General features: G+C 39.4%; 2 protein-coding genes across 4 annotated transcripts in view; both read right to left on the bottom strand.

The window, feature by feature from the left end:
- Positions 1-1,437: 1,437 nt before the first annotated feature.
- On the bottom strand, positions 1,438-6,124 carry klhdc7a (kelch domain containing 7A). The gene has a single exon (XM_014332255.2). It carries the CDS (start codon positions 3,912-3,914, stop codon positions 1,665-1,667), a length of 2,250 nt encoding a protein of 749 aa, XP_014187741.1. The 5' UTR covers positions 3,915-6,124; the 3' UTR covers positions 1,438-1,664.
- Positions 6,125-7,376: 1,252 nt separating this feature from the next.
- igsf21a (immunoglobin superfamily, member 21a) overlaps positions 7,377-17,139 on the bottom strand; it is a 183,754-nt gene continuing 173,991 nt past the window's right edge. For all 3 annotated transcript variants that reach the window (XM_005917853.3, XM_005917852.3, XM_005917854.3), the window contains 3 exons: positions 15,421-15,613; positions 12,824-12,862; positions 7,377-7,541 (listed from right to left, as the gene is read on the bottom strand). In XM_005917853.3, the coding sequence (XP_005917915.1) occupies positions 7,465-7,541; positions 12,824-12,862; positions 15,421-15,613 (309 nt within the window). In that variant the 3' untranslated portion in view covers positions 7,377-7,464. The remainder of the gene's footprint in view (positions 7,542-12,823; positions 12,863-15,420; positions 15,614-17,139) is intronic.

The raw sequence follows: 17,139 nt of genomic DNA, 5'->3' as shown, positions 1-17,139 counted from the left end.
ATGGGACTATAAATTATCTCCACCCTTTCAGAGCATAATTACATGCAAATTCTTTCTCTGCGCAGAGTGTATGTGAAACTGGAAATGGGCTGTTAGTATTACTCTAGATTCTATGCGGGAGAAATAAATAAATAAAAATACTGTTGATGCCAGAACTGACCTGGGTATTTAGGTAAAACAGAAGCAATGAGTCATCCAAGGCAATGTCTGAAGGGATGTGTCTAACTCCCATTCCATTAGGTGTTTAATTACAGAGAATCAAAGTGTTTAATTAGGAAGAATCAAAGATGCTTATGTTTGATGGTCAACCATCTGCGTCTGCCTCCCTTTTTCCCACTTGCCTGCTGCCTTCCAGTGTAGCTCTGTTTCACCCACTGTTAGCTAGTTAGTCTCTCTACTGTGCTGCTGATGCCCGTGTGTCACATGACACCCTTGGGTTATGAGAAATCTTCAACACAACACGTCTTACCAAAGAACGGCTGTATTTGCCTCTGAGCCACACGATGGTGCTATAGCAACACGTCACTCTCGCTGTCTTTTAAGTCCTTGCCTTTACAGTCTGTACGGTGAGGAACTTAATTGTACATGAAGAAACAATGAGGGATTTAATATTTGCATCATTCTTATGCATATTCAGTTGTTAATGTAATCAACACAGTAAAATAAACCACACATATTTAGATTGAGCTTGCATTATTCTATTACTTTTTACAAGTCACACAAACAGCAGAATAGACATCTTAATAGAATTAGTCACTAAGTGTGGATTAATAATCACTGAATGACAAATTTCTAAATTCCTCTGATGTTTATAAAACAATAGATAACAAAGTGAAGATATCATTTGGTACAATGAGCTGAGGATGTTCTTAATCTTATTCACATTGAAAACAAATACACATCTTTCTTGCCACCATAGAAGGTGACTGAAATGACAGAAATAACTACAAGTCTGAGTGTTTCAGTGCAGTGACAAATGCTTTCGAAGCTTACCTATTTATATTGCATGGCATACCCATTTACATCATGTCATATCTAAAGAGCAACTGTAAGTAATGACGTTTTATTCAGGCCACTGTGTAAAATATATTTGTGCCCTACACAAGGGGACACAGTAATAGATTAAAATTATATTGTTAAATTCTTGTTCAGTTAGCGCTGAATGATTTCATTTACTCTGATGCTTTTTTATGAATTATCTTTGGATTAAAGAGATTAAGCATCTGGGATGATATAAAACTAACATAATAGCAAGAAGAAGTTGCAAATCAAAGTAGCAAACAGTTTCAATGGCAGCACATCCTGTGTAAATCTAGGTAAACAGTAGTTTGACTACCATTAAGAGTCTTATAATTTACATCTATTGCCAAGAATGAGACATGAGGAAAACACAATTCTTTCTGTAATACGCAATCCAATAAAAATAAAGTACTTTTAGAAGCAGATGCTTTCTTGCTTTGTGGAAAGGGAATCTTTATAACACTTCAAAAATGATAGAAAAGTGGTTGCAATTTTGCAATGAAATTTGGGGCTGGGCTGAGTTGAACATAAACCTGACCGAAGCAAAACTCACCCAGGCAACAATAAACTTGATGTAAAGCATGCTCTTGTAAGGATACTCAATCACAATCTAATCTTACCATCAATGGAAAATTGAATCCTCATTACACACTAGTCTGCTGAGGCTTCTTATCAGGTAGTGAAAGAATAAAGGGGAAAAGTGTGCCCTTGGCTGCAGAGAGTATGCTCAAATCCTCATCTATGAAAGCAGGAGAGATCTCATCAGCCTCGAACTTCATGGTGAAGTGGCGGCTGACACAATATATTGTGTCATTCATCGCGACACACTGAAACGCAGGGCAATGCAGAATCCGTTTGGAGCTGCACTCATACCACAGTCGGGCCACCGTATGGTAGCGGTACACACTGACACCCAGGACTGGGTTAACATCAAACCGATACAAAAATCTTCCCACAGCCACAATATCTACAGTCTTGTATTTGCTGCCTACTATGAGACTTGGCCTCCAGGTGTCAGTTTTGGGGTTGTAGCGTAGTAGCATGTATTTAAGAGTTCCTCCAGAAACAAAAAGCTCTCCATCGCACACTGTCACATGGTGTGCCACAGCGAATGTATCATTAGGCAGAGGAGCCACAAATGTCCATCTGTCCAATCGTGGGTCGTAGCGCTCCACTGTGGAGAGGCACTCTCCTCCAATTGCATATATGTAGCCCTCCAGTGCTGCCAGTTTGCAGCGGGGCCTGGCTTCATTCATAGGACTGATCTCTTTCCAAATGGATGTCAAAGGATTGTAGCAGAACACTCGCTTTGAGGGTGTCATTTCTCTGTCAGTGCCTTGGCAGCCCACTGCCACGAATAAGTAGTTATCCATTGTGCACATAGCACAGGCTTTAGAGATGACCTCCTGTGGGATTAGGCAGAGTGTATGCCAAGTGTCTTTGTAGTCATCATAATAGTACACTGCACTTGATGTCCTCCTCTGCTCTGATGTTGCTCTGCGCCCTTCAGTGTTGCTGACCCAATCTTGAGGATCCATGTCTGCAACCATGACAAACCTCTTCCCCCTCATTCTTTGCCTCTGGATTTGTTCCCGCTCACCAGCCATTAGCCGCCCATAAAGGCTGGGATCCCTGAGCACATGGAGGTAGTTATCAGACATGACCCCCAGGGCTGCTTTCTGCAAAGATGTCTGGCCATGTTTCTTAGCAAGGCACAGTGTCTCCAAACAATTACCCAGATCAAGCTTACTCTTTAAGACTTCTAAATCTGTGTCATCAAGAATTTTTGCTTGAAAGTCTAAAAATGGAGCCCCTTCTGCAGTCTCTCTATCTATCCCCTCCTTCACATTAAGGATTTTGCTGTCAGTAGCAGGACTGATAATTGGGTGAACAGAGAGAGATTCATCGCCAGCTATAGCCCGAGAGTGGGTCACTGGAGTTGAGGCTCTTGAAGTTAGAAAGGGGATCGAAAGCTCAGACTCCTGTGCTGCAGACAGATAGCTCTCTTTGCGTAAGAGTACAGGCCTTGGGGGTTTTCTCAGCTTGAGGCACCCTGGCGAGGAAGCATCTTTAACAGTGCTTTGTGGTGAAATCAGATCACGAATAGTGATGGGGTTTAAAGACGATGGAGACTCTCTGAAACTGCTGCCATGGCTTCCAAACTCCCCTGGCTTTGATTCAAAGTCCCTCTCATACTGAGAAAGTACCGTATTAATATCTGTAATAGAGTGAGAAGATGACTCAACATAGTAATCATATATCTTTCCACGCACAACCTGGTCTCCTGTCCCTTCTAGCACTATGTTTGCATCTTCCACTTTGACCTCTGCCTTGGAGAGGAAGCTGGAGTAGGACCCTTTGCTCTCCAGGTCCTGTCTTAACTCTCGGCCCACACCCACACTTCTCTCCAGCTTCTGCAAAATGCAAGGGGAGCGCCGCCCCGTTGTACTGACCATCCCACTCTCTGTTGGATCAGGGAGTTTCAGAGCAGATCCAAACATAACATTACTGGTGGCAACCTGTCCCTGCTTCTCATAAGTGATTATCTCTTCATCCATGCTGGTATCGTGGTCATCGTTTGTTGCAAACACATCCTCACTTGTTTTAACCTGATGTGTCAGGTCATCTGAATCTGCTAGCAACGATCTGGATTGCTGGCCCGCATCATCTGTCTCATGTTTTGTTGAGCTTTGATGTTGAAGTGTTGTCTCGCAGTTTTGGCAGGTTGCATTTCCTGGCTCTTTGTCTTTGACATAGAGCTGGATTCTTCTTCGATGCCTGGAGCTGTAGAACCTGTAGCCCCAAGAAACCAGCAGCACTGCAGCCGCAGAGACACTAAGTTTCCACAGCAGCTGCATGTCGAACTGGACTCCCAAAAGCTCCGCAATGGGCATAGCTGTAGCAATGTTGGTGGCAATAGTTGGTTGGCTGATCCTATTGAGCGTTATTGTCAGTGCATCTCAGCTGATAGTAACTGTCTGGTTGTCATTGTAAGAGAGCTGCTGTGATCTGATGACTGTGCCTCCGTGCCCAAAGGATCAAGTGTAAAATGATAGCTCTTGAGGCACAATTTGCATCACTGGCTCTGCAGAGGCGGGGCCCTTTCATGCACCACCTGTGGCAAGTCACATGCAGCTTCAGTATCCATACACGGAATATGTAAATACGCCATAGATCAATATTTGGTTATGCAATTTGTTGACTCAACAAAGCCTTTTCCCACAACTATTCAAATGTTATGTTGTGTAATGGAAGAGTTAAAGTTACCGCAATACAAAGCCTTACTTTGCAGGGTTACGTTTCAGTTTCGGCATCTTGCTGTTTTCATGCATAGAATGTATTATGTACATTTCTAAAAAAATTCCCCAAAATATTATGAGAGATAACTCTTCTTCACTTGCTCAAACATACTTCTAGCTCTCCAGAAGGAAATCATGGTTTGAATAAAGGGCGGGGAGTAATGATACCTGACATTTATCAAATACTTATTAACCAGGATACATCTGTTTGCACAGCCATGCTCCATATTAAAGGTCCTTTCCCTGCCAGCGCAGATGCTTAAGTTAGTCTCTGTTAAGATGATCTGAAGATTAGTATCAGAGACTTAAATGGCAGTCACATGCTATTATAAACACAATAAAGTGTACAGAGCACCATCTGAACAATAAAAGCATGTGTAATGCAAATAAAATGGGAAGTCTTTGTACACATAACCTTGGGAGTGTCATTTATTTCTCTACACTATACTAGATTCAAACATGTATTTCTGCCTCATGGGAGATTTGTTGCTCAGTTGCTGCTGCCAAGCTGCCATTTGTATTGTTGATAACACAGCAGCGAGGCTGTGGTCAACAACAAAATAGTATTCATCTTAGAAGCATTGTAAAGATGCATCACGTGGGGACTCGTGCAGAGGGTGTGTCAGATTTCCGAGCCCACACTGGCAATGTTTGGTCATCTGATAGGACAGCCTGCAGACAACAAAAAGGAAACTGGACTCTGCAAGCACATTTGCCTCCTGAATAATTCACAAATGCTCTGTGCAACCTCTTATCCTCACCACTGCTTCTAGCTTCAGGTGGAGCATTCAGAAGACGATTATCATGTGCATTGTAGTCATGTGCTTTCACTTCTTTCTTATAGAACGACAACATGTGACTGAAAATAAAGAAAGCATAGTAAGTGAAACTAAAGCCTTTTTTTAAATAGATTCTTGCTTATGCACAATGTTTTTCTTTTGGATTAAAGAAAATGTGACAAAGCAGTGCATTTAAAGGCTCTTTTTTCTTATCTATTGCATATTTCTGGTCCACGATAATATGGTTATGAATTTAGTACTCATAGTTACTGGTAAGATGTGGACAACAGTAACACAGCCTTATCCACAAACTATTTAGGACAGACTTCTTCTGGCATGATGATTAAATCATATAAAGCCAATTGGCACATTGTATTGTATTCAGAAATGGACCCTTTTTTCTCACTTGAATGTAAAATGAGTGAGTGAAAGCAAAAAGCACAGAAGTGCCTCTTGAATAAAAATTACAATGATAGCCGAGTTAGAATACTATACAGTGGGTGGACAAGGATTTGTGCCCTTTGCTTCCCTTGCCAGATAAAATGTCATTCAAAGCACATATGACTGTTTGTTAATAATGTTTGTGCTCTGCAGCTCTCATCTCCCGTATGCAGCATGCAATATGGATAGTACTTTGGCAAGGTGAGCTGATATCCCAAACAGATAGGTCTATCCTTTTGGTTCACCTAAGCTTCAAAATCTCTCCTCTTACCTCCCACCTGGTTTAAACCTTAATCCCTTAATACATGTTGGGTCCTTAGAATAGCTTAAATTGCAATTCTTGTGAAGTCCAAAAAATGCAGGATTACATTGCATTAAGCTATCTTTCACTGAAAGGCCAGAAGAGTTAATGGCAATGTCAGAATCTCCTTCTAAAACCACGTTGAGGTCCATATCATTAGAAAAAATCAAAAAGACGTCTTTTTCTCCACAGAGTCGATCAGCACACGTTCTTATACATTATGGTGGGATTTTATTTAAATAATTTCAACAGTTCTTTCAACCACCTTGATTAGCATGTGTCTTCGGTATGAGTAATAATGCTGCATATCGCCTGTACACAGCATTAAAAGGCAGGACAATAAAAATAATTTGTGAAACACTGTTTTAAGCAAAGTCAAGGCTTTTGAGTTTTGTCATCTCTCCATTTTAATAGAGGTGAAATGAAACAAATGCAACAACCCTGTTTACACAAGCTGCCTCAGGTGAACTCCTCCCTGGGATGGCGGCTAAAATGATCCTACTAGTACTGTAAATGTCTGGGTAAGAGTTACGTATTGTACACAATGTAGGTCACTTAAGATAGTATGTCACAAGTAAATAACTGGATTACAGGCCAGTGACAATGAGTTGCAGTGCTGTCATTTGCAACACACCAAAAGGAGAAAGAATCTTCAAACGTCACATGCACCACAACCCCAAAACAGCAGACATATGTTAGATACTTTTTACTCTGTCCTTGGAGACCTGCCATATAGATATAAAAAGCCGAAATGAGAAACAAAAAGGCTGTTAATGTTTCCATCCTTTTCAGCCAAGAATTATCTCTGAAAACAGAGTTGAATGAAGTACAAACAAGGGTGGAGGAGTGTAAACTCCAATTATTTCAGCAACCATCCCTCACCATAACCCATATAACCTCTTTTAATTATTTTTCAGTATTTACACTGATGTACACAAAATACACTCAAAATGAGATTTTTTTTCTAGTTTCTGCATTTAAATCCTCTCGTACATTCTGAGCCATCAGAAAGAAAACAAAAGAAAAGAAAAAAAGAAATTTGTATATTAATAAAAAAGCCTCTCCACTTCGAGCATCTGTATTTATTCTCCCATGGTTTATCAGCTTGCTCTCAGTCAGGTACATCCCAGGATATGTAGCAGGTGTGGTTGATGTGGTGTCGCAGTCTAAAATCAGTTCCATTTTTCACATCTCAGTACCAATTTCAGTACCAATAATATTGTGAGTCAATAAAATAAAATCCAAATGCTTTTTTTCTTTTCCATTTCAAATCAACTGATTTTATTGGTCAACAGGCAGACGTGGGACAAGAAACGAAAAAAAAGGTGTAACTGGGCGGGGCTATATAGGAGGTGGTTACCGTCATGTTCATCATGTTGTTCTTTTCATATCATTATCTTGGTTATTATTTTTGTTACAAAAACAGTGTAGAGCCATCGTGTGGTGGCACTGTTTCCTGATCGACTGACGTATTCAGGGTCTGTTGATGACTGGAGAAGGCTTGTGGGACTGTGGGAATTAAGTTTTGTGTGATTGTGTGTGTGTGTGTGTTACTGTGTGCATGTGTTGATGTTACATAAGAAGGGCAAGTATGTGTGAGCGAGAACGTCTTGGATGAGAGGTTTCACGTCAGTTCCACTGTCACTGTGAGGACAAGTGCCATCCACGTTAATCCGAGCATATCCATGCGGGGGGCTTCATCTACAAAACCAAAGAAAACGACAATCAGACCGTTTCATTCATCGTTTTCATGTATTGTAGTGCATTAATAATAAATTTAAAAAAACAAAGCAATTGTTCATCCCACTGAGCAATTCTTCTGAATTATACTCGTGCTTGAAGTGGATAAATATGTTATTTACAGTAAAATAGGAATTTCATTAAGAAGGGATTTTTAAGGGCATTGAACTGTTCTATGTTTTCACTCAACTGAAAACAATTAAATAAACAAGACCATATTGTGATGGGATCATAACAGCTGCCAGTGAGTTCTCCCACCAGGCCTATTGTGGAAAATATTTTTATGTTTATAAACCAGATAAAGACACCTATGAGACTTACAAATACATTAAGAATGCAAAAGACTGTGTTAACAGAGCTTAAAGCGGCTCAAGGCCTACTCCAGGTGCCCTTTACCCAGTACTCACGGGTGACATGACACCAATCTTCACAACCGATCCCAACTATACACCTGTAAAATTTTGGGACTGTATCTTGCATGGCTGTCCACATACCCATCTGAAAGTACTTCAAACCACTTATTTGACAGTTCCACCTATAGTAGGCATCCCCAGGACCACATTTTGCCATGACACACAGACAGTTAGACAGACTTACAAGGTGAAAACAATAGTGGCCATGCTGCTGTAGCTTATAAAATTGTTTATGGCACACACATAAACTATTTTAACCTGATTGTTGCTTATAGACTGAGACTTTGCTTCATCAGAAAAACATTTCTTCTCTAAATGTCTCAAGTCAGGGGCTTGAAATCACTTGAGGTACAGCTGCAATCAAAATTATTTATCCCTGCTGAGCTGTTAAGGGTTTATCTATTAAACCTTCCAAAGATGTTTATAAATTTTTATAAATCACATTTGAGTCGAGAGATGTAATCAAAATAACATGTTTAAAATGTTTAACATCTTATGTAGGTGGATGACATTTTTGAAATACATCCATTCATTAATTTTCGTAACTGTGTGTTTAATTCAGAGTGAAATATAGAAATGTAGATGAGAATGATTAAATTATTTCCTAAAACTGTTGTTTTTAAATAACTTACTATTAAACTTACCACATGTCAGGATATAATTAAACTATTGGGAACTAAAATGCTATAACAGCACCTGAATTTGCTTCAGCTGTGATAAAGATGTACCAAAATCTTGTCTCAGCACGTGCTCCAGCTGTGTAATCAACTTGGCAACCTGAGTTACTGTTTTAAAGGGTAACATTTATATCACCAAAGTGTATTAGTTAAAGACATGAAAGGCCCAGACAAGAAGACATCACCAACAAGACAAGCACGCATGGATGTGGTTGCCTTTAGCTGTTGCAGAAAAGGGAAAAATCGACTGTGACTGACATTACGGATTTGGTGAAATACCAGGCGATTTAGCCCAGGCACATGCCTGGTGGTCATCTCAGTCCCCGGACATGAATCATCTTGAAAATCACTAGTTTGGGATTTAACAAAAGCACAGGAAGAATGGACTAGCAGTCAAAAAAGAGAGTTACCAGAAGCCTGTGAGAAACTACACAGAAACACTTATTGGAGATCTAAAGTCGAGGGATCCTATTAAAAGCTGCCTGCTATTGGATCTTTAAAGAGAAATTTCAATTTATATTTAGCACTATTAGCAAAGTCAACATTATGTTTCAAGATTCGTAGAAATATAGATTAATGTATTAGTCCTTCTTTAACTGTTGAAAACTTTATTTGACACATGTATTCATTATATTTTGACACATTACTCCAACTTCTTGCTGCTTAAGAGGGTTAAATGATTTTCTATTGCAGCTGAGTAATAGTAAATCCCTGTTTTCCCCTGCTTTTGAAGTGCAAAATTATATGATACAGCAATGACATAAAATCCAAAAATCCCTGTTTGATCTCGCTAACAGTTAAGCTGAATATAAACATTGGTCTTTATTTCTCATTCTTGAAAAATTAAATGCCTGGATATGGTGAACAATACTTCTATTTACAGTGTTTGCGCTTTTCATTTAACAGCATTGTACTACATTACAGAAGAGAAGTCATGAAAGAAACTTGCTTTGTGCAGCTAATGCTTTCTGAACCTCCCTTGTGGCTGCTGAGGGAGGAAAGTTGTGAACGACCGTGGGTGTGTCTTTGCTGATATAACCGGCAATTTGTCCCAGTAGTGCCAAGACTGTGGCTACAATCACTCTCACTATGAGAGGATGACCACACTGTGTGCGGTAAGATTGAGGTTCAAAATTTAATCTGGTTAGGCCTGTTAGATAACACAGCAAGCGATTCTGAAGGATCCACCCGCTCCACCCACTGACAAATGTTAATTAGTAAGAGTTAAATCAAAAAGGGTTTCACAAATTAATCAGGATTCCATGATAAATCACTTCTGAAGGTTAATTTCAGGAGAACTCTAGAGTGCCATCTGACATTTTACATACATTAAATTCCACTTTATTTATGCAAGTCACATAACATCAGACAATAACAACTGGATCTTTTCAATAAATACCTCATCTCATTTGGTAATGAGCTCACCCAACCATAAGATCATCATCTGAGGTTCTATTCCAGTCTACAGTCATGGATGCAAGTCACCCAGCCATCTGTTTACCTTCAGTTTTTGGCTCAGACCTCAATGCATTTCTGCCAACCTGATTTTTTTTTAGACAACTGGGACTGATTTCTGTGGCAACATGTTTTTTAAAAAAAGAAGGATGACTTTACCTCAGATATACTGGCTCTAAAATGTCAGCTGGAATCATAATGCTTTCTTTTCACACGAATACTTTGACTCCAGAGAAGGTTTAAGTTAAGTTAGCTGGCTTTACAAATCGGCTCGACATTTCTGACAGTGGCTTTGACGCATCCGTTTGTATGCCCACCAGTCTGAATCCTTTCTGATCTGACTTGTGTTCTAATAAAGGTTTTTGGAAAATGTATATTATGTGATTACTACACACGGCTCTTGCAATATTGCTATTTTTGACTCGGTGAATGCAAAGTCCGTCAGCTATGACTTGTATTGAATCTTGCCTTATGGTTAAACAGCTGTGTCTCAGCAAAGTGGATGCATTTTGCACCATAGGGCGACAATTCCAAACTTGTGATGCTTCTACCACCCTTGACTGACTGGTAGAGTTTTATGTGACAGGAAACATGTCACATTTTTATTCAAAATTCACTCATCTATTAAATTCCATTCATTGCAACATCATGTAGCTTGAGAATTTGTTTCAGAGACTAGTATTCTTGTCTATGACAGACTTGACTGACTGGCAGATGTGGCGCTTCCTACTTGCACCAGATGAGGAGTCCAGCATTCAGGCATTAAGCTGCGGCACGTGTGTAGTGACCTCTTGGGGCTATGTTGTACCAATTTGACTTGCATGCAAGGCATGTCTGCGCGTCCATGCTGACCTGATTCTGTCCTTGCTGTGACACACCTGCTCCTGTGCTTACCATAGCATTTGCATTCCTAGATTTGCATCCTTAAGATAGGAAGGGAACAGGAGAGGAAGACGGGGGTGGCGGGGGGGACAAATGGCAAAACGAAGAGTAAAAAAAATGGATAGTGGGAGAAAGGTTTATAGGAAACAGGAAAAAAATAGTAAAGTGCTGCTGGACTACAAGGCTGTTCAAATTTTGCCTGACTTTAAGCTTAAAGACAGCTCTGCATGCCATCTGCTTGGGAAGCTGTTCCCACTGTTTATTGGGACAAACATAGGCAGTGCACACATGCACTGAGGATTATACTTCAGGCAAATATACCATTCAGATGTGTTTTCCAGTTAAGCAAAATCAAATCCTTGCAAAAAAAAATTGTATATATATATATAATAAGTATAATAGTATATATATATATATATATATATAATAATATATATTATATATATATATATATAGATATATATTATATATATATATAATATAGAATAAAGAACCTATGTTATGCCTTACATGTGGTGTATATATATATATATATAATATATATATATATATATTATATATATATATATATATAGTATATATATATATAATATATATATATATATATTTATAATATATATATATATATATATTAGTATTATATATATATATATATATACACACACATGTAAGGCATAACATAGGTTCTTTATTCCTTTTGCATCTAAAAGTAAGAGAAGTTACAATTTACAACAGCTAATAAATACACTCCTGTGTGAACTAATCCACAAATAGTGTCATGCTGTACTTCATCACTTTTCGGAGCATGGGGGGAAATTACACTAGAAAGAGTCTCCATATGTTTAACTGAGTTATCCCTATTTCTGTATCTAAACCCTGATTTCTGTCTCTATATGATTATGTTCTTATTTGAGTCTTGGTGAGTCATGATTCAGAAACCCACCAGTCAAGAATCCAGAGTCTGGCTTTTAACCAGCTCTGAATGTTTTCTTATACTACAGCATAATCTGCACTCCACATGAGGCCGACGTGATGGAAAATCTGCATCAAAAACAGAGATTGTGAGCTAGGCTCAAGAGAAAAAAACAGGAAAAATAAATATGATGGAGGAGGGAAAATAGAAAAAGCAGAGAGAGGGAAATAAGGTGGTGACAAAAGGAAAAGAGCTACCAAAAATGGATGAAGCACTAAGAGAAACTGGCACTGGGAGATAGAAAGTGAGTACAAAAGCCAGGGAGATAGAACTGAAAGACAAACAGAAAAAAATTAGAGCTAAAAGAGAGAGGGAGGGGCAAGAAAACAGGAAAGATGGAAAGGTTGTTGTCACAGCCCTGCGGCTTCTCCTGACAATCCCTCATCTTTACATATGATAATCTCAGAAGCCGCAAATGAGGCACCAATGCATATATGAAACACCGATAATCTCACACTTAGCCATAAGTGACAGGCACGGTTAGTCAGTGGAAGGGTTTGTTGCTTGCTGGTACTGAACATCAGCAAAGATTAATCCTGAATGAATCACTCTCATGCAGTGTATCTGGGGCAAAGTATTCAGGGCAGAATCAAAAAACATCCACCTGTCAATACGCTGAATGTCGAAACCGCAGTCAGCTAAAGAATTTGGTACTTTGATCAGTGCTACGTTTCTGCACACATTTTCTCACTGAACCGACTGCAGTGTCACAGTTGGTTCTCATATTACATACAGCATGTCTGAAAATGTGATGATCAAACAATACAGCCAGAATTATGAGATGCATTATTATGAAAAACACATACACTGAATGCTTGTCAGCTCTGTGGTTGAAATACTTACTGTTTAGATTCTGTGTGTTTTTCATCATGCTTGGATTTTCTGTTGAAAGGACAAAAAAAGAAAGATCAGGGAAACAATCAACCATTAATGTAGACACAGTTTACGTATAGAACTGAATTATATGCAAACAAAGAAGGAAAACTTCAGCAGCAATATCTGACAAAAGCTGTAGCTTTTAGTGACATTGAACTATGAAGTTCCTGTAGCACATGCTAAATGGCAGGTCCCCAGTCGGAAAGGCTGGGGCTGCAAATGGACCTGGGAACACACAGCACTGCAAAACAACAACCTAGACAAATTTTTAGCAGCACTGAGATCCGTGAACTAAAGCTGTGGCAAGGCAGTCTTAGAAAGACGTTTGGAGAAACCTACTGCACCTTTAATAAGCAGCACTGGTGTCTACCCTGCACAATCCTCTCTGACCATGTAGTTTCAAAGACCTCATAGGGATGAAGTAATTGCAAAAAAGGGAGCAGTGGGTTTTCAGAGCATTGACAACAACCTTTAATTCCACTTTGTGAGCTATTTTTGGATGTTAGATGTTGTATATGAGCAGGTGGAAGCCACATATAAAGCACAGTGTGAAACTTTACTTGTTTCATTGCAACCATATTAAGATAGAAGCTCCTCTGAGATGCCCAGAGAAATTAGTGTCTGCACTCTCCATATGCACGCTTGTGTTTGCCTGCCCAGCACATTTGCATAGGCATACATATTTGCGTGTCTCTGCATGTGTGTGAAGTACAGTTGTCTGCCTGTGTGTTTGTCCCTACTGGGTTTCTCATTTCTGCTGACTCACTTCAAAGTAATCTGACTGGATATTATCACTGAGGGTGGCTAGAAATGTACATCATCAAGACGTGAACGCTGCTTGTCATTGGCGGAGCGTCTCTATAGCAAGCTATCATTATACTCTATTATTCTTGATGATGTATACTGAACATTTAGTGAAGTGAGCAGAGCCCCCAAGTACTTCTATCTCTTCATCCCCCCCTACCCCGGCAGGTGTCTCATCTCAAGGCCATGGGGGATGGTGCCAAGGTCACTTAATCACCATTTACTTCCCCTTAGAGTGAGTGAAGGCAATCTACAAGGAGAAGGCAGACAGATGGGCCATACTAGGCACATAGCCCATGACACCTGAGGATGCATCAGGGTGTTAAATAGACATTAGTGCACTTCCTAGCAAAACGCTTCTCAAGGTAACGCCCGCCTAAAGTGGCACTTTTCCCTTAAAGTGGCTTCTTATTAGACCTGCCCAGTAATTTGTACATTTGTGACACACTTAAACCCTGTTCAAAGGAGTGTTTCAGGTGCAGAGATAGAAAGAAATGAGGATAACATGAGGATAACATGTTCTTTGTTTCAGAGTTGCTCAAGTACAAAAATGGTGTCAAGCTGCATACTACACATTTCTAAACTTCCCAAAAAAATCTCCCAGTTTTTCTTGCTTAACTTGACATCTGTATAGTACAAGTGTCAAAAATTCTCTTTACACAGGGACTGCGTAAGAGGAGTGGCTGTATCTATCTATAGTTATCGCACTTCCAAATACAGGTCTCTGTTACATGAATGCTTCACAGTAGCTCCACTCAAAGATGACCCAGCATCTTTTTGCATCTGGTATGCATGCAGGCTTGGCAGCGTTGCTGCTACAGAGAAATTATAGACAGTCATCAAGAAAGATGTGCTTAGTTTTTACAGGTAGCATTGAACATACATTTAAAAAGGTATTATTTTAGCTGACTTAAAGACAAATAATGTCTGCCTACTTCTGGCTGTAACTCTGCTGTAGCCTTTTTAGCCATGAGGTCATTCAAATAAACCAATTTAATTTCTGGATATCATTTACAATGTGACTTTTCAGGGAAAAGTGAGTCAGGGGCTATGTTTCAACACGGGACCGACAGATTAAATTGTCAATGCACTCGTGCAAAGTGACATTTAGCTGTAACAGAAGTCATTTCATTGGAACTCTCAGAAAGGCAGATCCCAGTTCTTCCATGAGTGTCCAGTGCAAACAGAGCCAGAGGAGCAGGGCACACAGACATAACAGAACCTGTAAGCATTCCAGCTCCCACATCAACACCAGCAAATGAAGTACTTTTCTAACACTGCCAACAACAAAGTCTTTTGATTTTAGCATGAGCCTTTGATACCATAGTTGTGTTTTGGTGTTTAAGTGAGAACAGCTGAGGACATGCCATTAATGGAATAGTCACTAAATCCCTTGCTAGAGAATAGTTATTCTCAAAAGTGCTGCCCTTAAAAGAATGCATTGTGGAAGCAATTACAATCTCTTATTAATCACACACTCAACAGCATTAATGATTTATACCTAAAAGCGGTCACACAAATCTCTTAAGTATTCTTCAAAGATATTATAGATACATTAAAACGAATTTTGTAGAATTACGCAATTTTCTTTGACATTTAAATGTGTAAAATGTGTGCCTGTGAAACTGTGACAAACATTATTTCATATTTATTGTCCCCTAAATAATTCATCAAAATTAAATATGATTTCAGTTTAACTGCTAGTGTAGCAGCTGCTTCAGAATGGGACCAGAGTATGTTGCAGAGTTCAGCGTACATACCGAAGACTATGAGGCGAGTGTGCGTATCTGTGGAACCCAGAGGATTCTGGGCTGTGCAACGATACATGGAGCCGTTAAGCTCAGCTGGCACTCTCTCCAAAATCAGCTCCCTCCCCTCTCGCTGAGTGCTCCCATCCAGCAGGCGGCCCCCCACCCTCGTCCAGGTGAAGAGTGGCTCAGGGAAAACCTCGTTCTATCAACACCCAAATGGAATGGAAAGAAAAATAGGAACGAAAAGAAAAAAATGCAGATGAATGGTGTTGAAAGGGCAGAACAAAGAAAGTCTGTGAGTGTCAGCCAAGAGATTAACAGCAAAGTATACATGAATAATACAAGCTCCAATTTCCCCCTAATGCAAAGGCAAGTTAACAACATGCATTAATAATCATGCTTCACTTTACAACAGTTTTACACAGATAGGCGTTTGTATCACTCTAACTATGCATCCTCAAAGGAAAAATTACATGACAAAAAAAGACACATTTAAAAGATTTCTAAAGAACATGCTCCAGTCTCCAGGGCTCCAGAGGACCAGAGCCCCGACTTAGGGATGTATTGAAATGTCAGCACCATAACCTCACATTTTGAGAAAAACATACCACATGAAGTTAGTGTAGAACTGAAGTCCTGTATGTGCTATCACTAACTGTGCTGAAAAAGTAACCGTCAGTGTGGCTGTTTCTGCTCAAGAGTAGTTTTTCCTACAGAGGTCCATGAACTCAAGAGCTAGCTTATTTGGCAAATTCACAAATGCAGAGTGAAGCAAAACAAACAACATTTTCAGCTACTGCAGTTTGCCCTTCTTCCACAGTTTTTCAAGCACAGTGTATACTCTACTATAGATGTGAGCAAGTCTACTGTGTTTTAAGACAGAACAATCTTAAACTTGAACTTGTTGCACTTGTTTTTAAGACAATGATGTAATGAATACTGCTGTATAATAATACGAATATAATTAAAAACATATTCAAGACTGACAAACAAACAACACATCAATGAGAAGGAACAGAAAAAAAATCCTCTGTAAAAGAAGCATCAATAACAAATTCCGCAGAGGAACATCTTATTTCATCACAAAGGCAGGCAGCAAAATTATTAGTCTTGGCACAGAATCGTATCTATTGTGAAACCCCAAAGCCTAGGGCCCGGGGAAGGATAAGGGAAATTTGCTTTCTGATCAATCTGTACGCACTGATGCCTACGCTGCCGAAGGGCCCAACTGGCTGCGTGCCACAGTCAAGCCTGTTTATAATAACCAAACTTAACCCTGTTAAAAAAAAAGCTTTAAAATAATCTTAAGGTCACTGGGCAGACATGCATGTATAAATCTTTGACGTCAATAACTCAGTGTACTAAACTGACAACAACAACAATGCAGAATTTTAACTTTGTTCCATAAAATTTCATAAATTTCATTTCATTAAATTAAATTTGAAATCTGAAGTATGATTCCTATAGACTACAAAGTAACAAAGGGCACCTGCGCTGTGCACCATTAGGCTGTTTTATATCAGGATTAGCCATATTCGCTTCACCTGACTGACTCTCAATGTGTCATTTCTGTCAAAGATATCAGGACCACCCAGAGACCATTCACACAAAAGACACCTGCTCCTATTTTGGAAAAGAAATCAGTTAGTCTGAAAGCAGCATCACAGCTGATAGCATAGTTTCCAACCTAACATAAGCATGTACTTTTGAATTTATTCATTTTAATTT

The sequence above is a fragment of the Haplochromis burtoni genome, unplaced genomic scaffold, assembly GCF_018398535.1.
Source record: "Haplochromis burtoni strain Fernald_Lab_line unplaced genomic scaffold, NCSU_Asbu1 Contig_26, whole genome shotgun sequence".
Lineage (NCBI taxonomy): Eukaryota > Metazoa > Chordata > Actinopteri > Cichliformes > Cichlidae > Haplochromis > Haplochromis burtoni.
This window is presented reverse-complemented; position numbering and strand designations above follow the sequence as displayed.

Excerpts from the sequence above, each read along its gene's own strand:
- klhdc7a (XM_014332255.2), bottom strand. The coding sequence starts at position 3,914 with ATGCCCATTGCGGAGCTTTTGGGAGTCCAGTTCGACATGCAGCTGCTG.